Raw genomic sequence first — 24525 nt, 5'->3', positions numbered from 1 at the left:
AGTTCCACCTTCAGCATCCTTTGTCCACTGTAGCCACTAATCTTCCACTGCACACGTCCAAACCAACTCAGCATTGCCTCTAATTTTGTCTCCAAACCACTCAGCCTAATGTGTCCATCCTGGTCTCATCACTATTTTGTCAAGGCTATCATGTCCAAACCATAGATCACAGCAGGTCTCACTACCATCTTATAAACAGTCCTTTTCACTGTTGCTGCTATTCTTCTGTCACCCAAAAATCACCCCTGACACTTGTCTCCATCCACTCCACCCTAATTGAAAAATATGTTCATACTTTTAATGTCAGTATTTCTGATAAGTACCAATCAGAACCAACCACAGCACAGAAACGGCTCTTACTGAAGTCACTGATGACCTGAAGGTCAACAGTGATGTATTATGATTCTTTCACAGAGAGTTTCAGTCTTCTGCTCGATCTCACTGCTGACATTTCAATGATCACAATTTAGCTTGTTTAACGGGTCAGATTCTCGATTAATTTTCTAGAAACTTTACAGAAGTGAAAAGAGATGAGATGGAAATATTTGTTGTTACTCCAAAAAGTCAAAGACATAAAATAATTTACAATCTTTTCTCTGAAACACAGTGAACAAGTTAGGAAGTTTGGCATTATTTTTCGACAGTGATCTAAGCTTTGATAATCACTTTAATAATTTAATAAAGTTACCGCAACTGCTTTCTGTCACTTAAAAAAATATAACAAGTTAGACTAACGGGGTTCAGTGCTGACATTCTCCATCACTAAACCCACTGTACTGGAGTGGCTGGGTGCAGCGGACCACCCTCCTCAGGCCTGGCTCCAGGGCAGGGGCCCTGGTAACCCCATCTTGGGCACAGTAATTCGCTCCCTTGATTTCTTTCCTTCTACAGGGGTCCTCTGAATCACTCTTTGTCTGGCCCTTCATACAGGACTAATTTGCTTTGGGGCAAAAACCCCTCAGCAACATAGCCCCTGGTCTCACTGAGACACACAAACCTCTCCACCACCACAAGATGGTGATTCACTGAGTGGATTTAAAAACTAATTTCAAAAAATAGCTTCCATGTAGTTCAAAGGAATCTGTCAGTCCGGATGGTTTTTCCACGTCACATGAACACAAAGTTGGGTATGATATTTAATTTAAAGTTCTGAATAAGCCCTAAGTACGGACATTTTCCAGTCCACTTAAATGCACACAGCACATGCAGTCCTGAATAGGATGCAAATACAGCAGCCTGATAAGACGGTACTTTGAGGAGGCAAGAAATTTATTATGCAGTTATCTCAACGGTACCGTCACAGTTAACAGTCATGAGGAAGGAAGGACGGAAGGACAAACGGACCCCAGGGAGAGCAGTCCGCCTTAGGAGGTTTGTGGCAGGAGGAAGTGGTGAGCTTCAGACGCAGTCTGCCATTTCTTCAGCTCCACAATCAGCTCCACAATCACTGGTTGGCTGGTTATTGAGTCTTGCACCTCAAGCGCCCTCTTCTCTTTATCTGCCGACATCACGCAGGATTACAGAGATGGAAAAAGAAAAGCTCACTGACTAATGACGCAATTTCATTCTTTGCCTTCTTTCTTAATATCCTCTCCTAAACACAGACCACAACATCTACAGCTGCTCTGACTCTTAAAGTGGTCTGGTGCTTTTATCCTCTCTTATGTAAGTCAAAGCCATTTTGTCATGAAGCAGTTATCACGCTAACCTTTTGACGATGCTGCATTGTGCTGTCTCCCTTTTGTTTCCTTGTCCTCCTTCTTGTCCTCTTTGTTTTTCCTTCCCAAATCCTAAAGATGTACGAAAAAATAGCCCAGACATGTCAATTTGTTTTGTGTCCTTTCCTACAATGCTACTCTTTTGGATGGGTTTTCCTATTTTAACCTTTGTCCCATGTAACTCATCCAGAAAACAATAATATCTCAGCAAAACATAAACTCATATGTGCAAACTTGCCTTTTGATGTGTTTGTGTCGCTTCTACCTCAGAGTCTGTGTGCAGCACGCCAAAGTCACAGAGGACTTTAACCTGCTGGCCTCCTCTGACCAGGCTTTGCAGGGGGATGTGCACAGAGCCAAGGATTCGTCTGATCGGGGCATCTTGGACCAGCTCAGGTACAGATTTTTTATTTTTGTCTTTAGACTTGGTGAAATCAGATTTAACTGGAGACTATAAAGAAGAGACGAGTGACATTAAATTACTGTCTGTTTATATACAGTTCCACTGAGGCTTTCCCTGCAGTTATTAGGTTTCTGTTGATTACAGCCCCATTTCTAAAAAACATAAAAATAAATCAATAAATAAAATAAAACCAGAATGCATAAACCCAAATTTTATCCACCACAGGACACAGAAAGTGTTTAAAGCGAGTGAGCCAATATTTTTATTGGCAGCAACACATCTTTAAAAAGTTGGCATGGGGGCAACAAAAACCTGAAAAAGTAAGTGACTATTACAACTAGGTTTACTGGCAACTGGTCAGTAACATGATTGGATATAATCTTATAGAGGGAGAGTTACACAGAACTAAAATGGGCAGAGGTTCACCAACCTGCAAAAAACTGCATCTATAAATGATTTCAGAATAATCAAATCAACAGATTCAGATAATCTGGAGGAATCTCTGTACGCAAGAGATCGTTTGATCGTCAGGCAGCACTGCATTAAAAACATGTCACAGAAATCCCTGCATGGACTCAGGAACACCTCCAGAAATATTCATCTGAGATCACAGTTCCCTGTGCCATCACATGCATGTTAAAGGTCTGTTATGCAAAAAGAAGGTGCCACATATAAACATGATCTTTTTTTTAAGTTGTTTTTTAGATTTACTGCTATTCCCCTGACACTTGTCTCCACCCACTCCACCGTAACTGAAAAAATGTGCATACCTTTAATCTCTTGGTATTTATGATAAGCACCAAACAGAAACAGCTCTTGGGATTCCCCAAGGGTCACTTTTTGGTCCATTTCGAACTTCTGAACCTTTATATGCTTTCGCCTAGTGTTACACAAATCACCCCTGACACTCGTCAAAAGCCTGCATCTCTGAAGTGATTGAAAACTGGCAGCTTGGACTGCAGTAAAGGCACCGTCAGTGTTGAAAGGAATATACAGTATGCAGTATAGCATAGCTTCCGACACTAAACCCAGATGTAAAAATCAGTGTATCTGTCCACATCACCAAGTTTCTTCCACGTTCCACAACAGTGCAAGATTTCCCTGAAAGTAAGTTCATTATTGTGTCTGCAGTCGGTGAGTTAGGCGATGGCTGTAACTACAGTTCAATGGTATGACATGATACACTCACTTCTTTCTCCCTCCTGCCTTTCTTCTCTTTTCCAGGTTGGTTGGCTTTGGTCAGCGGGACTTCTTCAGAAGCAGCAGGCCATGACAGGACCTAAAGCCACAAACTATGAGTTTCGATGCATTTTGCGGCTCACGCTGGCCAACAAATCTTCAGCACATTGTCTGCTTCAGAAATAAAATGGGATATTTCTGGTGTTCTGTGTGCCTTCCTCCCTTATTGCATCCAAATGACTTTCCTGATGAGAACTTCCCATATCTCAGGAGGGCTGAGACTCTGAGTACACATGCTTGTGACCTGCTGAGGTTGGGTTTGTGTCTCCTCCAGGAAACAAATCAGGGATCTATTACTTCATATATGCTGATTCTAAATATTGTAATTAAAAATAGCTCATTGTCTCATGCTTCTAAGATATTTATTTTTAGGTTTAACCAATTAATTTTGGACCACGTGATAAACTGTGACTGTTGTGGAGAGCCTCATCAATAAGCTTACAGAGACAACATTAGTGCTGAACATAATTGAATTCAGCCTATCAGTGCGGCCCAAGGTTATCATGTGGACTCTTGAGTAAATTATTGCCTATCACTTATTTGGATGGTGGACTTTTAATCATAAATGAAAAATCTGAAAAACTATTTCTATAGAGATGATGTAATATGAAACATTATTAACTGGAACTCTTTTTAATCAGAGTGCAGCATCAAGTCAGTTAAACTTCTGGGATATTGATCAGGTCAGTTTAGTATCAGAGGGGTTTTTTAAACAGTTTCAAATGCTTTGGTGTTAATGAAATTAACAACAGGTGCACTACAGCGAGAACAATAAGACAACCCCCATAACCTGAATGGTTTTACAGGTGGAGGTTGCTGGCAGTAGGATCCGTGTCACTGCTGGTGGTAGGAGGTAACACATGGACCTACAGAGGGTGCACAGGTAGTCCAACTCCTCCCGGATGGCTCATCAATGTGTGCCATTGCAGGAAGGTTTGGTGTGTCTCCCAGGACAGTCTCAAGAGCATGGACGAGATTCCAGGAGACAGACAGTTACTCTAGTAGAGCGGGACAGGGTCGTAGAAGGTCCTTAACCCATCAACAGGACCGGTATCTACCCTAGTGCGCACAGAGGAACAAGAAAAGCTCTGCCACAGCTACAAAATGACCTCAGACTTCAACAAACTTCATGAGGGTGGCCTGAGGGCACAATGTCCTCTAGTAGGCGCTGTGCTCACTGTCTGGCACCATGGAGCCTGCTTGGTCTTAGCTACAGAATACCAGAACTGGCAGGTCCACCACTTTTCACAAATGAGAGCCGGTTCACCCTGAGCACATGTGACAGACATGAAAGGGTCTGGAGAGGCTGAGGAGAACCTTAAGCTGCCTGTAACATCGTTCAGCATGACTGGTTTGGTGGTGACCCAGTGATTGTCTGGGGAAGCATGCCCATGGAGGGGTAGTCCATCTAACGCCACCAGGTTGCACCTCAGACTGTCCAAGAGTGATACCCTGGTCCAGATCTGGAATTAGATCCGCAGGACCTCATCCATCGTCACATTACGTGCATACGAGCACATGGGGTCATACAGACCATTCTGAGTTGCTGCAATGAAAGTTTGGCAAAACGGACTGGCCTGCAGCATCATTGTTTCACTTTGGTTTTTGTGTGTCTTTGAATTCAGGATGACCCCAATGAAGAGCTTTAACCTCTTCAAAGTGCCTTTCAGTCATTTCAGGTTTCAGTGAAGAACTTTCAGTGAATCAGAAAAGTTTGGCTGCAGGCCTGTGTAATCACACACCCTATCAAACCTGACTTTCTGTACCTTTTCTTCCTCTAAGCTTAAACGCAGTCCCCGATTGAGGAATTTCTTTAAATCTCCCAGAGCGCTCACGGTGTGGGTTTGCGTGTCACCGAAGTCCATGCTCTCTGACCACGACAGCTTGGATGTGGTGTGCCTTAACACTGCTGAGGAAGAAATAGGAAAAACATACAAAAAAGTCCAGCTTTTGAATCGTCATGACTACACATCTCGGTAAAAGAAAACACACAAGTAAACCAGATATAAACCGGCAGCTCATCAGTGCCTTTGACACCTGATGAAGGCGATAAAGGATCAGGTTCGTCATTTGGTTTCAGGTTATGTAGGCATACAGCTCTTCATCGGCTGATCTGACTGTAGTTTCCTTTAAGGCAATTTTGTAAATTCCACAAACTTTGATAAGAGAAAAATTCTCTCATTTGAACAGGACACATCACCAGGTTTAATAAATCCAAATATCAAACAGGCATTGTTTCCAGACTCCTTTATACACTGCGCGCCACCCTGTTTGTTTGTTTTGTATATTTCTGTACAAAAAGCTGTCACAGTGTCTGCTGTGCTTCATCTGCAGTCAGAAGTTTACGTCAAATACACACAGGTCAGCTGAGATAAGTGTTATTACCACATGTGTTGCCACAACTAGATTTCTCTGAGTTCAAAATGCCGCTGTCTTGTTTGGACGTCTGTTTTTCGCAGTTCTCGTTTGATCGTTGGCCTTCAGTCACAGATCTTGCATCAAATTTTGTCTCAGTGTTAATTTTCTGTAAAGAAAAAAAAATTCAATTTCAATTTGGAGTAATGGAATAATTTTACTTCTGTGCAGTTTCTGAGTACTTTTTTCCTCCGTTGTATGCTTAAATTTAGGAAATTATGTGATCGTTTTCCTTTTTGACTGAAGTGTGTGGCTTGTGTATTGTGTTTTTGTGACGTTGTTGCTGTCTACAACATAGAAAGTGGAGATATAATCTCTCCAGTGATTAGAGCACTGTCTGTATGAGATGGTTGTCCTAGTAGATCAGCAGTGTGTGAAATAGTTATTCCCCATTCTGGTGCTCAGTTTGAACGTCAGCGGGTTGTTTTGAGTTGTTGCTGTGTGACTTGCTAATTAGATATTTGAATTAACATACAGCTATACCTAATAAAGTGGCTACTGAGTCAATCAATCAATCGCCACAAAGTCATCAGATCTGACAGATTTGTAGTAGAAAAATAGGCAGTTCACGTTTTAGAAGAATAGATATATTTACATATTATAGAAGTATAAAAAATAAAAATATTAATGGTCCCGAACCTTGTCAGTAAATGCAACATTTTTATAAACATTACTGCACTGTAAATGTGTCCTATGGCATGTGACATGAAAGTCATAAAGAAAGTAAAGAAACACACACAAACATGTGTGTATTCATGTATTCATGTCCTTGTGGGGACATCTAATTGACATGATGCTTTACCTCGCCGCTTACCCTTGAATGCCTAACACTAACACTAACCCTTAACCTAAACCTAACCATAACTTATTTGTAACCCTGACACTAAAACCACATTTTTAAGTCATTTTAAGTGCCTTCAAACTTGTGGGGACCAGGATTTTGGTCCACATAAGGGTTGTTGGTCCCCACAAGTATAGTAAACGTCCAAATTTTGGTCCCCACAAAGATGTCTAAGCAGGTACACAAACACACACACACACACACACACACACACACACACACACACACACACGTATATATACTCTATTATAATAACATAAAAAAGTATTACTCATGCCATGTAAAATTAATACTAACAATATTTCTCCTTCACTCTCACTGAACTGAATCTTGTTGCATTTCACTGCATGTAATTCAATTCAATTTTATTTATATAGCGCCAAATCACAACAGCAGTCGCCTCAAGGTGCTTGATAGGTACAGAGAAAACCCCAACAATCATATGACCCCCTATGAGCAAGCACTTTGGCGACAGTGGGAAGGAAAAACTCCCTTTTAACAGGAAGAAACCTCCGGCAGAACCAGGCTCAGGAGGGGGCGGGGCCATCTGCTGCGACCGGTTGGGGTGAGAGAAGGAAGACAGGATAAAGACATGCTGTGGAAGAGAGACAGAGGTTAATAACAGATATGATTCGATGCAGAGAGGTCCATTAACACATAGTGAGTGAGAAAGGTGACTGGAAAGGAAAAACTCAATGCATCATGGGAATCCCCCGGCAGCCTACGTCTATTGCAGCATAACTAAGGGAGGATTCAGGGTCACCTGGTCCAGCCCTAACTATATGCTTTAGCAAAAAGGAAAGTTTTTGAAAGTAGAGATGGTGTCTGTCTCCCGAATCCAAACTGGAAGCTGGTTCCACAGAAGAGGGGCCTGAAAACTGAAGGCTCTGCCTCCCATTCTACTTTTAAATACTCTAGGAACAGCAAGTAAGTCTGCAGTGCGAGAGCGAAGTGCTCTAATAGGGTGATATGGTACTACAAGGTCATTAAGATAAGATGGGGCCTGATTATTTAAGACCTTGTATGTGAGGAGCAGGATTTTGAATTCAATTCTGGATTTAACAGGGAGCCAATGAAGGGAAGCCAAAACAGGAGAAATATGCTCTCTCTTTCTAGTCCCTGTCAGGACTCTTGCTGCAGCATTTTGGATTAGCTGAAGGCTTTTCAGGGAGTTTTAGGACATCCTGATAATAATGAATTACAGTAGTCCAGCCTGGAAGTAATAAATGCATGAACTAGTTTTTCAGCATCACTCTGAGACAGGATATTTCTAATTTTAGAGATGTTGCACAAATGGAAGAAAGCAGTCTTACATATTTGTTTAATATGTGCGTTGAAGGACATGTCTTGGTCAAAAATGACTCCAAGGTTCCTCACAGTGTTACTGGAGGCCAAGGTAATGCCATCCAGAGTAAGAATCTGCTTAGATACCATATTTCTAAGATTTTCAGGGCTGAGTACAATAACCTCAGTTTTATCTGAATTAAGAAAGAAAGTATACTTTATTGATCCCCGTGGGGAAATTCCTCTCTGCATTTAACCCATTCACTCAGTGAAGTAGTGGGCAGCCATTGGGCGCCCACGGAGCAGTGTGTAGGGACGATACCTCAGAGTAGCTGTTTAGTGTATTCGAACCACCGACCTTCCGATCATGGGGCCACCACTCTACCTACTGAGCTATCCCTCCCCTATAAGAAGCAGAAAGTTAGCGGCCATCCAGGTCTTTATGTCTTTAAGACATTCCTGCAGTTTAACTAATTGGTGTGTGTTATCTGGCTTCATGGACAGATAGAGCTGCGTGTCATCAGCATAGCAGTGAAAATGTATGCTATGTCTTCTGATGATGCTGCCTAAGGGAAGCATGTATAATGTAAACAGAACTGGTCCTAGCACTGAACCCTGTGGAACTCCATAATTGACCTTAGTGTGTGAAGAGGACTCTCCATTTACATGTACAAATTGGAGTCTATTAGATAGATATGATACAAACCACTGCAGTGCAGTACCTGTAATACCTACAGCATGTTCTAATCGCACTAAAAGAATATTATGGTCAACAGTATCGAACGCAGCACTGAGGTCTAGCAGGACAAGCACAGAGATGAGTCCACTGTCAGAGGCCATAAGAAGATCATTTGTAACCTTCACTAAAGCTGTTTCTGTGCTGTGATGAGCTCTGAAACCTGACTGAAACTCTTCAAATAAGCCATTCCTCTGCAGATCATCTGTTAGCTGTTTGACAACTACTCTTTCAAGGATTTTTGATATGAAAGGAAGGTTGGAGATTGGTCTATAATTAGCTAAGACAGCTGGGTTTAGGGATGGCTTTTTAATTAAAGGTTTAACTACTGCCACCTTGAAGGCCTGTGGTACATAGCCGAATATTAGAGATAAGTTGATCATATTTAAGATTGAAGCATTAATTAATGGCAGGACTTCTTTGAGCAGTTTTGTAGGAATGGGGTCTAAAAGACACGTTGATGGTTTGGAGGAAGTAATTATTGAAGTTAACTCAGAAAGATCAATTGGAGAAAAAGAGTCTAAATGAATATCAATGGTGCTAAAAGTAGCTGTAGATAATATTACATCTGTGGGATGATTATTGGTAATTTTTTTTCTAATGATTAAAATTTTATTTGTGAAGAAGTTCATGAAGTCATTACTAGTTAACGTTAAAGGGATGGTTGGCTCAGTAGAGCTCTGACTTTTTGTCAGCCTGGCTACAGTGCTGAAGAGAAACGTAGGGTTGTTCTTATTTTCTTCAATAAGTGATGAATAGTAAGATGTTCTGGCTTTGCAGAGGGCTTTCTTATAAAGCAACAAACTATTTCTCCAGGCTAAATGATGATCTTCTAAATTTGGGATAGAGATGGCACGATACCACTTTTTTATGTCCGATACCGATACCGATATCATAAATTTGGATATCTGCAGATACCGATACGAATCTGATATAGTGTATTTTGTAATCAATAAAACTGTTTTTTTAATATCTTGCTGCTTTTTGTATAAGTTCATACTCAAGTTTAAATAAACAACAACACTAAAGCTATTCTGTTATACCTGTATGTAAAAAATACACTGCACCCAAAATATTTCATAGTTCAGCAACACTGATCAATCTAATAAACTTAAACCTGCTCCATCCTCCCTATTCTGGTATTTTAAAGAGTATTTAGCAGAAATATTAAGCAACCTAACTAATAGGGTTGCAAACTCCCAGCAAAAGAAAATAGGGAACCACCCCCCACCCTCCACGTCATGATGCTTAATTGACGTAATCAACTTTAATTTGATGCAGTGTGGGAAAAAAAGTGCACAGAAGTAAATTCTTTTTCAAGAATAATTAAATAGATTCAACATCTTTCTTCTACAGAATTGCAGACTGCACAGATGGTACCTTCCCAAAGGAAAAAGTACTATAGCTTACTAGGGTATATTAGACTTAACAGTTACTATATACAGTAATGGACTTCTATACATTTTACATCAGATTAAAACTTTGGGTGTAAGATTCAGATAATTATTTATTAAAAGCTCGACATTTTAAATGAGAATAAGAAAGAAAAGTATGTCTTTGTGCCCCCTTTTCCCTGTTCATGCCCTATCGGCCCCCCTGGCTAAACTTTGCTAGATCCGCCCAGTTACCAGCCGTCAGCTACGTAGAAAAGGATCCTGGTGTAGAAAGTAATATTAAATACATTCTAACAACAGCTTATCAAGCTTAAACATGCTGCTGTTGTTCAGCCGCTGGTTTCCTCTTTCTGGTGCAAAGTGGGCCAAAAACAAAGAAGAGAGACGGACTCGCGACAGAAAAGGCGATCAGCTGATCATTGATCAGTTTCATGATTGAAGTAGCCGCAGGAGAGAGAGAGAGAGAGAGAGAGGCAGTCGCTCCATATATCGGTTGTTAAGCTTAACGTGGGAATGCTTTACAAACATTCAGAGATGAACTTACACACTTGCTTTACTTCTCTCTGGGATAACTTCCTCGGAGATGAAATGCTGGTTTGCTAGCGAGGCTACAAATACACACAGCCGCTCTATCAGGTGATGCATACTGCTCCGGTTATGAGCCGAGTTACGCCGTGTCGCAAGTTTTGTGAGGTGCTTTTTTGATATTTAATGGATCGGATTACATTTTTTATTTCTCTCCGATATCCGATCCAGTAATTTACGTCAGTATCGGACCGATACCGATACGTAATATCGGATCGGTCCATCTCTAATTTGGGACACGCCATTTCCTCTCCAGCTTACGAGTTATCTGCTTTAGGCTAGGTGTTTGAGAATTATTCGACGGAGTCAGGTACTTCTGATTTGAGGCCCTAGTTTTCACCGGAGCTACAGTATCCAGAGTCGTGTGAGGAGAGGAGGTAAAATTATTAACTAGATAACTGACCTCTGTTGGCATAGCGTTCAGATAGCTGCTCAGCACTATGTTGGTACAGGGCATTGAAGATGATAACAGTTGGTGGATTATATTCTTAAACTTAATTACAGCACTTTCAGAAAGACATCTACTGTGATGAAGTCTGCTCTCCACTGCTGTGTAATCAATTATCCGTGTAATCAAGTAACCCTGTACATGGACCTTTGTTGTACACAATTTTTCTTATTAATTTTTTCTATTTTTATTTTTCTAATATACAATATCTCCATTTCACATTTGTGCTGCTGTAATAAGTGAATTTCCCCAATGTGGGATTAAATAAACTCCATGTCTATGTTTCACCATGACTCGTTCACCTTTTTCCGTAAATGCAAGCAAAACTTTGTCAGCCTGTTAAAGTTAAACAGGGTTGATAACTGTATCTAATGTAATACACAGTGGTTTCTTTAAAGATATTTAGAAATTTAAATCACATTTCTGGTTATTTTATGCATGTCGCACCACATGACAGCACATTATACCACACAAAAGGACAGAAATGATTTTTAAAATTTTAACTAAAAAAACACTAAAATAAACAGTTTCTCAAAATTTTCAAAACAGCTTTGAGTCTGATTTATATGCTCAGACTCGTGTTAAAACAATCAGGTTTCATTGCCGTACATTTACATTCGTGTATTTAATGAAAACAATTTTTTTAGAAACATACGAACATTCCCAGTTCATGTTTCCATTCGGCCTTTTTGTAGTTATATTAGAAATGTTGAACCATTCACAGGGTTTTAAATTTGATCAACACGAACTGAATTCGTGATCTTTTTTGACAACCAAATATTTCTTTTTGTAAATTCATTATGTCTTTTACGGTTTACGGTTTTTGTTCTTAGTTTCTGTTAATATAGTTTTGGTTCCCTATTTGTTTCAAGATGACTTTTGGCTTATTAGTTCCCTTCTTGTTCCCTTAGCTCTTCACTGTCTCCTTTCAGAGTGTTTACCTTTTTCTCTCTGTGTCATGTGTGTATGTCTTAGTCCCTGTCTCAGTGTTAGCTATGTTTCTTGTTATATTGTGGTAGTCTCTTCTCTCCTGTGCATTGTGTCGAGCTTAACTTCCTTTGTGTCATTATTCCTGATTTGTTCCTGGTGTCTTCCCACCTGTTTCCTCTCCTCTCATTGCCTGAGGTCTATTTACTGTCTGATTTCACCTTTTTCTGTTCTCCTGTATTCCATCATGGCTGACGGAGTGATAACCACTGAAATTAAGGTGAATTTATATAATACTTTAAAAGTACCTTGAAATCTGAAGATTGCCGGTGAATTCCAAGATAGAGATTTTAGAAGGATTTTGTCGCTGTTTGTTGCTCTTAATTGACTTAGAGCATTAATCACATGTAACTACAGAAAGGAGGTGTTAAAAAAACCCCACAAACCTCAATTTGTAGTAAAATGTGAATAAAGAAGAAGAAAGATGTAAAGATGCAGTGTGTAGTAGAGAGATTGCGTAACCAAGGTGGAAACAACAAATGACGAACTTATCAGTGTGTGGGTAGCTTTATCTTTTAACGCAGGAAGGAAATATGTTGTTTGACTAAATTGCACTCTTTATTCTGACAATTATACGTCCAAAGCAATGCTTAAAACCATATTAGAAATATACAATGAGGCCCAAAACATTTAAAAACATCTAAACTTATAGATATGCTAAAAAACTCAAATGTGTGGGAAGGATACGTCACCGAGTGAGCAGGTGTCTGATGTCTCAGGGACTCGTAGGTGATAAAATAACGGTAGCTGACCACAGGGAAATTGGGAGCTTTGTCATCCACAGTCATCCGAGGATCTGGAATTCCCGTCATCCTGCCCACGCTCACTGTGGCTGACGCTATGTCTACTGCCAGGTCTGTGCAAAGTAAAAAGTATTCTGATGTTATGACCTGTAAGCACATGCTCAGTGTGCATTAAAATTATATAGAAAACTGGGGCCCTCGCTCACAGGGCTCACACACTCACCACTCATCTTGGCCAAGCCCCTAAAGCGATGCCTCTCCTCCGGGGAAATCCATGAGGTGTCCAGACAGGAAAGCTGCGGGAGGCTGTCCACAGTCAGTCCTGGGTATGAGGATGCAAGCGTGAAAGGATTTCCCTCCAGCAGCAGCGTCCTGAGGCAAGGCAGGGTGCTCAAGCCATTTAGCAGAGCTTGCTGGTCCTGAAACCCGCAGTCGCTGAGGTCCAGACACACCAGCTGTGGCCTGAGGACAGACAGAGGCTTTACGGGCTTTACAGGCTTTACAGGACAGATGTGTATGAGACAACTTGTGATCCAACAGAGACGATAAAGAAGATGACAGATATCTTATTTCATTCATACAGCTATTAACTGTGTTTTAACACATCTTCCATCCATCTTATTGGAATGGATAATACTCATATGATGTTTAAACAATGCTCAGTTAGTACTAAGAGGGCCAAAGTGTGCCAATAAAATACCCCACACCGAACAAACACACACACCTCTACACGTTTACAACCAACCTGAACTGTTGATACGAGGAAGGATGGATCACGTTTTTCACCATGTTTTCATGTTGAATCTGTGTGAATCGTAGCCCCAGTTTCCTGTTCTTAGCTCACAGGTGTGGGACACACTGTGGTCTTTGGCTGCTGTAGCTTATCTCCCTTTCTCAGCTGACAAGCAGCTTTTTGTTTTTCACCCACAAAACTGCTGCTCACTCACCAACCACCAAGTCACTTTCATCACCGTTATTCTCTGTTCTGGTGCTCAGTTTGAATTGAAGGTTGTTTTGAGTTGCTGCTGTATGACTGGCTAATTAGATATTTGTATTAACATACAGCTATACCTAATAAAGTGGCTACTGAGTGTAACTTCCAGAAGGGTAAAGGATTAAAAATATGAGAAAAAATGTGACATAAAAGTCATAAAGAAAAATATAATAACATATATCTAAAACACACACACACACACACACACACACACACACACACACACACACACACACACTGGATACTTTCTCTTTTTCAGCCTGTTCTCTATAACCCATGAAGATGGTTCTGGGAAAATCCCTGAAAATCAACAGCTGCCATTCAAACGCACTTAAATCCTTCTTCCTCATTCTGATACTCAGTTTCAGCAGGTCTACGTGTCTAAACACAGTGTTGCCACATCGTGAATGGCTAATTAGATATTTACTCATGAGCAGCTGAAAAGGTGTGCCTAATAAAGTGGCCAGGGAATGTATATACACAGTGAAGCACTAGGGAGCACAAAACTGTTTTTTACAGAAACGCTGGAGCCATACCTCCTCATCCCTGAGTGCAATTTCCACCCAGGGTTGCACTGACACGAGTCCATCCGTGTCTAAAATAGTTGCAGTTTCTCTGGACCAGGGATGTCAAACATAAGGCCTGTGGCCCATAATTGCCCTGCAAAAGACTCCAATCTGGACCATTGGACAATTTTGGAAAATGAGAAGAATCACTTAAATTTTAAACTTTTACAGATTTTGCTACTGATAACTCAGACCTGCCCCATGGTCATTCATACTTCAACAATTTAAATAAGTAATAGATTACATAGCAGAAAACTCCTGTTTTTTTCACTGTCATCTCATCTAGTACAAAAATGTATCTTTTTTTTTTTTTTTACACTGGGCTCACAGTAAAAAAAACCCAATTTTGTCAATAAAGAAAAAATTTCCACATTATAAATACAGGCTGCGTTTACAGAACCTACATCAACATTTCTTACAGTTCAAGCCCACAGCAGCATTTCTTTATCATGCAGAAAAACTTAGATGTATTGTTGAAACTGCAATTCTTTTTCTAATATTAGAATATCTGAGATATGTGTAGTTATGTAGAAAGACGGGTTTCACCGATCAGACCCACTTAATTACGATCAAAGTGTATGTGGCCCACACTATAAAAGGAGTTTGACATCCCTGTTCTAAACACGTCAGTCATATTCAAAATATGCTTTATTTAGTCATGAATTTCAAAGAAATTAATCTGGGAAATCAAAATCAAGTCAGCTATGAACAGCTATGACACAGCATCCTTGTAGGCTGTTATCACGGTTATCGCTAAATGTCAGCTACGGTGTGTGCGCCAGTTATTTAAGATCAAAATGTAATAATGTCATTCTGCATCCACGATGCAAATCTCCTCCCGCGACATCCCAGATTCACTTAAATCGCCTTTCTTCTCTTTTAAAGTTTTGATTTTATTTTCATTCTTGTTTTCTCTTTTTTTAAAACTGTTTTTTCCTCCGTCTATGATGACATGCCTGTTTTTGGGCCTGTGTTGTTTCCTTCCTTCCTTTTTGCATTTGCTGTTCTGGTTGTTAATGCTGAGGTTTCAGTTGGGATGCAACCAGTGACAGTTTCATTGTATGGCACACAAATGACTGGCGAGCACTTGTAAAAACCCTTTTGACTAGTTTAAGCCAGTTACTTGAAGTTTCCCGGTCTTGACTGATGTAGCTGCATTTCCTTCTAATTTTTTCATATGCGGTGTTTATCAGTTGTGAGCTGCAATCTTTGGGTGTAGTGTAGGCAGCAAAGGGAGGTGTCAGGTTAACCTCCAGGAAACCCATGATGACAGCCATCAGTAGAAGTCCAACTTTTAGTGATAAAGTTGACTGTGTAACAGAAACACTGCGTCTATTTCTCTCACAGTGTTGAGTTTCAAAAATGAACGCCATTCAAAATGTGGGACACCGTCTCAGTGAATGGACCGAGGGGGCCACAGAAGGCATCTGATCAACGTAACTCCAAAAAAGAAAGAAAATCAAAGCTGTATGTTTGGTCCTCTAGTGTTTCAAACTATAAACATGAATGCAACTGCGTCTTTTTGAGACAATCTCAGGCTCTAAAATGCCCGCAGTCAGTGGTGACACTCGGAAAGTTACCCTTAAAATCACAAACTGTGTGTGCGTGTGTGCCAACGGGGATCCAGCCGCCCACCAATGGAGGAAAAATTCACTGCAAATCATGACGATGCTGTTCTGACTGATCTTTTTTGCATTACGATGGTAAATTTCTGCTGGGATTTTCCTGATACGAGCCGCTCATTCATAGACTGTGATGTCATTCGAATGCTGTGGCCTTCACAGCCATCAGGTTGAAGGGGGTTGATCTTTATCTTGAAAAAACTAAAGGTGCACAGAACCAGCTCACCCAACACTCTATCAAGACACTTCATGATTTACCATGATTCACTCAACGTGCAAATCATATTTTTGTAGATTTATAAAATACTGTGTAAAAGCCTTCTCTATATTTTTGCTTTCAAGGAGCCAAGTTATTTTTTAATTGGTGTTGAGCAGTTGTTTTCCAGACTTTCTGAAGTGTTTTGTTTGTTTTTCACTCATTTTCAGTCCACTTCTTGTACTTTTTTTGTTTTTGGGGGGTTTTTGCTTGTTTTTTTGTTTGACCTATGAATAGGATAAAAACACATCACTTGTTCCCATTTCATTAGCTGAATTGGTGAAAAATGACATAGTATAACATATAACATAACATAACATAGCTTGGCAGGTGTAAAATAGTATTTTTGCACCAATGAGATGATTTCCAAAGAGCTACAAACCGAAAACATGACATTTATGGGCACTGTGTGCAGTGTGTCCTTAAAAAATCTTGAGGGAACTGGACAAGTGGAGGACAAAAGAAGTCCATCCAAAAGCTGCTCAACAAGGCTCCCCTGTACAAGCCATTATACTCCTGTTTTCACAAGATGTTTAACACTTTCTGTTCTGAAAAATCTTGGCGGGACATAAAGAAGAGTTGTGTTTTTAGATGTTTGCGGTTCTGTTTAAGTGATGATTAAGAGCAAAAGCTTCGGAGCTCTAGTGTGAAGCTGTAATACTTCCTTTTGATTGCAAAAGACACAGACATCATCAGACCTGTATTCCCCTCTGGCATTAGAATTCTGTAAAACTGCGAAAGTTCTGGTTTTTCTCACTGTTTTGTGGGTGAGATGAAAAGATTTTCCTCCCAACAGGGTGTGTTTTAGTCTCTGGTTGCCACTTTGGCAGGAAACCAGCTGGTATTGCTTCATTTTGATCAGTGCAAGTATGACACACAGGTGTGAAAGAGAAGTAAATCCACATAAAAGCAACGTGCAATGAAGTAATGTCACCTGCCAACTGATCAGAAAGTACACGATTGCACTTGAAAGCTTGATTTGACCTGGTTTGGTTTTCTTAAAATGCCAGAAAGCTTCCTGTGTGTGTGTCTGTGCGTCTGTGGTGTGTAATATGAACTAACCAGTGTCTTCCAGTAAGATGAGCGACATCGTTTTGGGAACCCAGAGTGTTTGAGCTGAGGCCGAGGTACTGCAGGCGGGGAGGAGCACCGCTGGCGAGGCTGTCTAAAGACGACAGCCGGTTTGCACGTAGCTCCAAAATCTTTGAAAGAAACATGTTCAAAATGTGTCACTCACTCATCTCCATGCAGCATCAGCTACACTTTGTTCTCTGAACTTTCAGATAAAAGCCTTCTGGGCGTCATCATCACTTATAAAACCATAGATCTGAAAATGAAAAGAAACAAACAAAACAAACACCAAGGAATGATTGAGCTGAGCTGCTGAGCATTCAGTCTGATAGTGCATTAAACTTTAAAAGAGAAGTCCTGCCATTAATTAATGCTTCAATCTTAAATATGATCAACCTATCTCTAATAATCGGCTATGTACCACAGGCCTTCAAGGTGGCTGTAGTTAAACCTTTACTTAAAAAGCCATCTCTAGACCCAGCTGTCTTAGCTAATTATAGGCCAATTTCCAACCTTCCTTTCATATCAAAAATCCTTGAAAGAGTAGTTGTCAAACAGCTAACTGATCATCTGCAGAGGAATGGCTTATTTGAAGCGTTTCAGTCAGGTTTCAGAGCTCAGCACAGCACAGAAACAGCTTTAGTGAAGGTTACAAATGATCTTCTTATGGCCTCTGACAGTGGACTCATCTCTGTGCTTGTCCTGCTAGACCTCAGTGCTGCGTTCGATACTGTTGACCATAATATCCTATTAGAGCGGTTAGAACATGCTGTAGGTATTACAGGTACTGCACTGCAGTGGTTTGTATCATATCTATCTAATAGACTCCAATTTGTACATGTAAATGGAGAGTCCTCTTCAGACACTAAGGTCAATTATGGTGTTCCACAGGGTTCAGTACTAGGACCAATTCTATTTACATTATACATGCTTCCTTAGGCAGCATCATTAGAAGACATAGCATAAATTTTCACTGCTATGCAGATGACACGCAGCTCTATCTATCCATGAAGCCAGGTATCACAGACCACTTAGTTAAACTGCAGGAATGTCTTAAAGACATAAAGACCTGGATGGCCGCTAACTTTCTGCTTCTTAATTCAGATAAAACTGAGGTTATTGTACTCGGCCCTGAAAATCTTAGAAATATGGTATCTAAGCAGATTCTTACTCTGGATGGCATTACCTTGGCCTCCAGTAATGCTGTGAGAAACCTTGAGTCATTTTTGACCAGGACATGTCCTTCAACGCACATATTAAACAAATATGTAAGACTGCTTTCTTCCATTTGCGCAACATCTCTAAAATTAGAAATATCCTGTCTAAGAGTGATGCTGAAAAACTAGTTCATGCATTTATTACTTCCAGGCTGGACTACTGTAATTCATTATTATCAGGATGTCCTAAAACTCGCTGAAAAGCCTTCAGCTAATCCAAAATGCTGCAGCAAGGGTACTGACAGGGACTAGAAAGAGAGAGCATATTTCTCCTGTTTTGGCTTCCTTCATTGGCTCCCTGTTAAATCCAGAATTGAATTCAAAATCCTGCTCCTCACATACAAGGTCTTAAATAATCAGGCCCCATCTTATCTTAATGACCTTGTAGTACCATATCACCCTATTAGAGCACTTCGCTCTTGCACTGCAGGCCTACTTGTTGTTCCTAGAGTATTTAAAAGTAGAATGGGAGGCAGAGCCTTCAGTTTTCAGGCCCCTCTTCTGTGGAACCAACTTCCAGTTTGGATTCGGGAGACAGACACTATCTCTACTTTCAAGATTAGGCTTAAAACTTTCCTTTTTGCTAAAGCATATAGTTAGGGCTGGACCAGGTGACCCTGAATCCTCCCTTAGTTATGCTGCAATAGACGTGAGGCTGCCGGGGATTCCCATGATGCATTGAGTTTTTCCTTCCAGTCACCTTTCTCACTCACTATGTGCTAATAGACCTCTCTGCATCGAATCATATCTGTTATTAATCTCTGTCTCTCTTCCACAGCATGTCTTTCATCCTGTTTTCCTTCTTTCACCCCAACCGGTCGCAGCAGATGGCCGCCCCTCCCTGAGCCTGGTTCTGCCGGAGGTTTCTTCCTGTTAAAAGGGAGTTTTTCCTTCCCACTGTTGCCAAAGTGCTTGCTCATAGGGGGTCATATGATTGTTGGGTTTTTCTCTGTATTTATTATTGTGCTATCTACTGTACAATATAAAGCGCCTTGAGGCGACTTTTGTTGTGATTTGGCGCTATATAAATAAAATTGAATTGAATTGAAAACTTTAAAGCTTCGCAGTCCTTGTCATGTATGCGTTATTGTGTGCACACTGAACGAATGAGACAAAGAGAGATAAAAGAGTAAAAGAGAGAGGGAAAAAAGAGCGAGAACGAGAAAGCAAAAGAGCAAGTGTGACACTGCACACTGGTTGCAGCACTTGTCATCGTCACCTTCTCGTGTTATCTAGCCTGTGGATGTCAAGAGCATCAAATTCCTCGGTCTTCGCCTGGTGCAGAACTTGAACATCTCAATAGCCAGGATGTCTGTTTTCTGCAAAGGCTGAGGAAAGCCCACATCCCACCTCCCATCCTCACCACATTCCTACTGAGGGACTATCAAGACCATCCAGTGCAGCTGCATCAGTATATGATAGTGAAACTGCACAAAATCAGATTGAGAGACTGTGTGGCAGAGAGTGAGAACAGCTGAGAAGCTCTTTCCTACATCACAGAATCTGCATCTGCAAAGCCAGCAGCGTGGCTGGATTTGCAGATGACTCTACGCACCCCTCATTCAGGCCGTCACTGCCAGACTGTGTTGGGCTAAGCTCTCAGTGGTTCAACACGTTAAAACCACTTTCCGACAGACTCTTGTCTTCAGAATTTACACACAGTCATCATGGGTTTAGTGCTAATTGGGGGAATTTTAATGATTTCTTTGAACTGTTGTTTTTCCGTGGTTTAAAGTTTTTACAGCACACACATCTTTAATGACTTTAAAAAACAAGAATTGGGTGCACAAGTTTGAATTTATTTTGGATTTCGGCCCTTAGCAAGTTGCACCTGGATGAGACACTTTTGGTAGCCTGGCTGGATATTTGACCACTCTTCTTGGTAGGGTTCAAACTGGTTGATTTTGCTGGCACAGACCCAGCATTTAACCAGACTTTGGGAAGGTCATTAAGGGGAGTTTAATGTTAGCCTACTTTGTCCATTCCAAAACCAGCTTGTTTGGGATCATTGTCCTGCTGGGACTGCCAAATGTGTCCAACTTTCAACCATGTAGCTGTTGATTTGAGGTGAAGTTGAAAGATTTAGAGGTAGTCCTCCTCCTTCATTATTCTATCCACTTGCATGTGTTGCAATGTGACAACATAAATGACAGCAAAGCAGCCCCAGAGCATGATGCAACCACCACCATGCTTGATAGCTGGCACAGTGTTCTCAGATTTGAAAGCTCACCTTGATTCCTCCAAACTCAATAGCTCAGTCTTTGTCTCATCTAACCATAAAACTTTTCTCCAGAGGGCTTTGCAAACTTCAATCAACCAAGCTTAAAGGTTTCAACTAAGGCAGGGGCTTCCTTCTTGGTCGGCACCCTCTCAGTTCACAGTTCAAGACTGGCTTCACTATTGGACAGTAACATGGCAGGCTTGAGCCTCGGTGGTTCATCATGAACATCCCAAACAATCTTTTCTCATCTGAGGATGATCATTTGGGTCTTCCTCCACATCTTGGAAAAGTGGTGACACAGTTTGAACTAATGATGTTGAAACCTGCAGTTGTTGAGAAATGGCTCAGAGAGACTTTCCCAACTTGTGTAAATCTGCATTCTCATTCTTAGAGTTTCACTGAGTTCCTTGAATGTTTTCATCGATCCTAAGTATTGGTCAATCCCGTGAGTGCTGACGAACAAATACTTTTATGCGGCAAAGATGAACTACTGGTTGTCCGTCATGTTCATATTGTATATTTGTATATTTGTATGATTCTGACACTGTGTGGATCAGAGAAAATCTAAAATAAATTCAAACTTGTGCATTTAATTTCTTTTTTTGTTGTGGTTGTTGTTTTTGTTAAATCATTAGAGGTATGCTGTACAATCATTGTACTCTGGAAAAAATACAGTTCAAAGAAATCATTAAAAGTCCAAAATTACCATGACATTTATGGCAATGATGAGAGTATTTAAACGTCTGATCTTATGGGTAAATCCGAAAGCAAGGGTGTCACCTTCGATGATGCAGAATGGGAGAGCTATAGGGTTTTTTGGTGAATCATGAATCACATTTAAATTATAACAGTGCTGTCTACACTTAAATCTGTTAAGACCTGCAAATTCAAGCTAAAGCAGGACTGGGACTTGCCTTTAACGTGCCGGGAAGGTTTGCTGTGGGTACCTCTGAGATTTTGTTAGCACTCAGCACCAGCTCCTCCAGCTTTGAGAACTTCAACAGGCCACCGTCAATGGCTGTTACCTGAACACGCAGACAGACAGAAGATAAAGCTTTACAAATGTGTAAAAGCATCAAACATTAAATAAATCCGTGCTATGATAAATATGATAAAAGTGGGGTGAGGAGTCATCCGAGGTAAACCGGTAGCTCTGAAGAAACATTAGACAAACTGACAGCAGTTTAACATTAGGACAAATATAAAATTACCCCCCAATAACCCTTCATATTACAAAACAGTTTTTCTTTTTCAACTGTTGTTTTCTGAGTTTTATTAAAATTATTACTTTTTTATGTTGCAAATCACAGTCAGTGAAGATATCTTATATGGTTCCTTCTCAATCTGGAGTACGAGTTCTTTTTACTGAATGACTGCGGATCTACGATGTTCCAGAGCTTACATCAAATATTTCAGTACAAACACAACAAAATGAACAGCCCACCCACTAATCCCCACAACAGTCCTATTGGACAATTTTAAAAATCCACAATAATAAATAAAAACACATAATAATAATAATAATGATAATAATGGTTGTAATAGTGTTGATATATAATCAAATAAAACAGGAAGACATACAAGGGGTACGTTAACTGGTCCCATATCTTCTAATCCACTACATGCATGTCTTTTTAAGATAAGCAGTCATCAGCAACCATCAAAGTTCACATGTCTAAAAAGGTAGATAGTCTAGAAAGAGGGACCAGACCCTCAAAAATAGCTCAGTAGTTCCTTTTATGGTTGCAGAAAGTCTTTCACTTTTTGATTCAGTATATTAAATAGACTTTCTAGCAATTAGAAAAAGATTATCCAGAAGTCTGTAATGTCTGTAAATAGCCCGCCCAAGAATCCAATGTGGCCCACAGGATGACTTTGGAAAATGTGAAGTAAGGTATAAATTTTGGATTTCTAACTCCATTTTACATAAGATTTAAGGCTTTCCCTGCTGATAACTGATAAAGAGCTCCCCCACCGTCATTGATAGTAAACTAATGTAATAAGAAATAGATAAATAATGAAATGAAAGAAAGTTTCAATTTTTAACTTTTTATCTACTGCAAAAACATCTGAGCTAATGAGCTAAGAGAACTTTTTCTGTAGTTTTATATTTATTTCTTACAATTTAAGCTCAAACAATCATGTTCACAGATGTATTTCATTTACTCAAGAACAACAGAAGTTCTATATTATGCAGGAAAAACTGACATGTATTGTTGAAATTGCACTTTTTTGTCTTATATTAAACTATATCAGGTTTTAAATGTGTAGCATATGTAATTAAAGCTGAAAGAAAGGGTGGTGCTACCGGTCCTGCCCAGATAAGATTAAAGTGAGCTTTATGTGGGCTGTGATGTAAAATGAGTTTGATACCCCTGCTTCAGAGGGCAACCCTAAGACCAAAACATCAGAATTTTTTTTTATGTATTAAAATTTCTACCAAGTTTCTTATAAATAAATTTCCAGAACCTGAAAATCAACTTACACTCACAGAAGATGTGATTCCCCTATCAGATTGGCACTTGATGCACAGAGGAGAGAGAGAGAGTGATTTCTTTATGTGCAGAACATGGGCGGACATGCAGTCTGTGAAGAATCTTATACTGAGTCTCCCTGAGTCTACAGAGCTAAAATAAAAAATAGTATAGTAGAAAACTAGCTGCCAAGAAACAGAGCAACGGTTAATGGGCACATGGATCTGCATGTTTCTGCCTGTTTTTAAAATAATCCTTGCTATACTGTGAATCATTTTATTCTGTGTAGTTTGTGCAGTTCATCGCTAAGCTTTGAAATCAATGCTGGGAACAGATGATTAAATATTCTGGTATTAAAGAGACCATTATATCAGATTAACAGCCTGATATCCGAAATCGGGACTCAGACAATCTGATTATGGTTAATGGGATGCAACACTGAGGTTGCAGCTCTGCATTATGTGGGAACGAGTGTGTTTGGTAAGAAGAACAATACAGACGCGTCAACACTTCAGCTAAAAATCAGCCTTTCTGACTGATATCAGGATATCAAATAAGAGGACAGTTATCAGTCTCATTGACTGATGTTTTTTGTTGTGTGTTATCACGTAAATGTTTGAATATACTGTGATGAAATACTGAAATATAAATAACTGTGTTGCCATAGGCTATCAGTGAACACCAGTGCACTCCTAATGAGAGGCCTACTCACGTCTCTGTCAACAATACGAAGTGAAGTGAAGTAGTTGTAAATAAAGGGGGCGTGCAGGCGTTCAGGTGTGAGCACAGCCAGCTGTCTGAGAGGCAAAGCTTGAGGGCTCCACATGACATCATGGCGCCATGGAGAACGAGGGCAGCTCAGCAGATCCAGGAGAGCATCCGTGGACTCCATCTCTGCTCGCTCCGCACTCCCTTTGGTGTTTCTCTGCAGATTGAATCCATGTTTTTAATTTCTTAGACTCTAAAGTGCTTTATAGACAAGTCAGTGTTTAAGATACTTACCCATGTGCCATTTCCACAGGGAAAGTCATTCAGACACAGGCTGCGAATCAGCTTCTCTATCACAGCAGACAGCGTGTTTGAGCTCATGGCTGACTTAGTCACTAACTTCATCACATTAAGGCAAATTTACACCACAGTCACACTGTATCTACAGCATGTCAGTTAGTGCATTCATGGTCAGTCTTTGGTCTGTCTGTCAGAAGAAAAGGACTTCTCTTTGTTTACGAATGCCTGTAGGGTTGCCTGGCAACACCTGGGGCTCTGTGCAGCTACCCTGTGAAACATTAGGAGGGAGTTTGGCATGAATGG

General features: G+C 40.3%; 1 protein-coding gene across 1 annotated transcript; it reads right to left on the bottom strand.

The window, feature by feature from the left end:
• Window positions 1-588: 588 nt before the first annotated feature.
• Window positions 589-24416, bottom strand: LOC116332431 (leucine-rich repeat-containing protein 43). The gene is made up of 12 exons (XM_039620517.1): window positions 24217-24416; window positions 23927-24139; window positions 21655-21765; window positions 17294-17433; window positions 13017-13255; window positions 12743-12906; window positions 5746-5884; window positions 5127-5269; window positions 3311-3400; window positions 1957-2169; window positions 1709-1790; window positions 589-1498 (listed from the first exon to the last, which is right to left on the bottom strand). The coding sequence occupies exons 1-12, from the start codon at window positions 24325-24327 to the stop codon at window positions 1365-1367; spliced, it is 1779 nt and encodes a 592-aa protein (XP_039476451.1). The 5' UTR covers window positions 24328-24416; the 3' UTR covers window positions 589-1364.
• Between the last annotated feature and the right edge of the window lie 109 nt (window positions 24417-24525).

The sequence above is a fragment of the Oreochromis aureus genome, linkage group 12 (genome assembly GCF_013358895.1).
Source record: "Oreochromis aureus strain Israel breed Guangdong linkage group 12, ZZ_aureus, whole genome shotgun sequence".
Classification (NCBI taxonomy): Eukaryota; Metazoa; Chordata; class Actinopteri; order Cichliformes; family Cichlidae; genus Oreochromis; species Oreochromis aureus.
The sequence above is the reverse complement of the archived record's forward strand: the minus strand, read 5'-3'. Positions and strand labels throughout refer to the sequence as shown.

Coding starts and splice junctions, on each gene's coding strand:
- LOC116332431 (XM_039620517.1), bottom strand. CDS start 24,327: ATGAAGTTAGTGACTAAGTCAGCCATGAGCTCAAACACGCTGTCTGCT. Junction 17,434..21,654: donor ACCTTCCCGGCACGTTAAAG/GCAAGTCCCAGT, acceptor TTTCTTTCAAAG/ATTTTGGAGCTACGTGCAAA. Junction 3,401..5,126: donor TAAGCTTAGAGGAAGAAAAG/GTACAGAAAGTC, acceptor TTGTGGCTTTAG/GTCCTGTCATGGCCTGCTGC.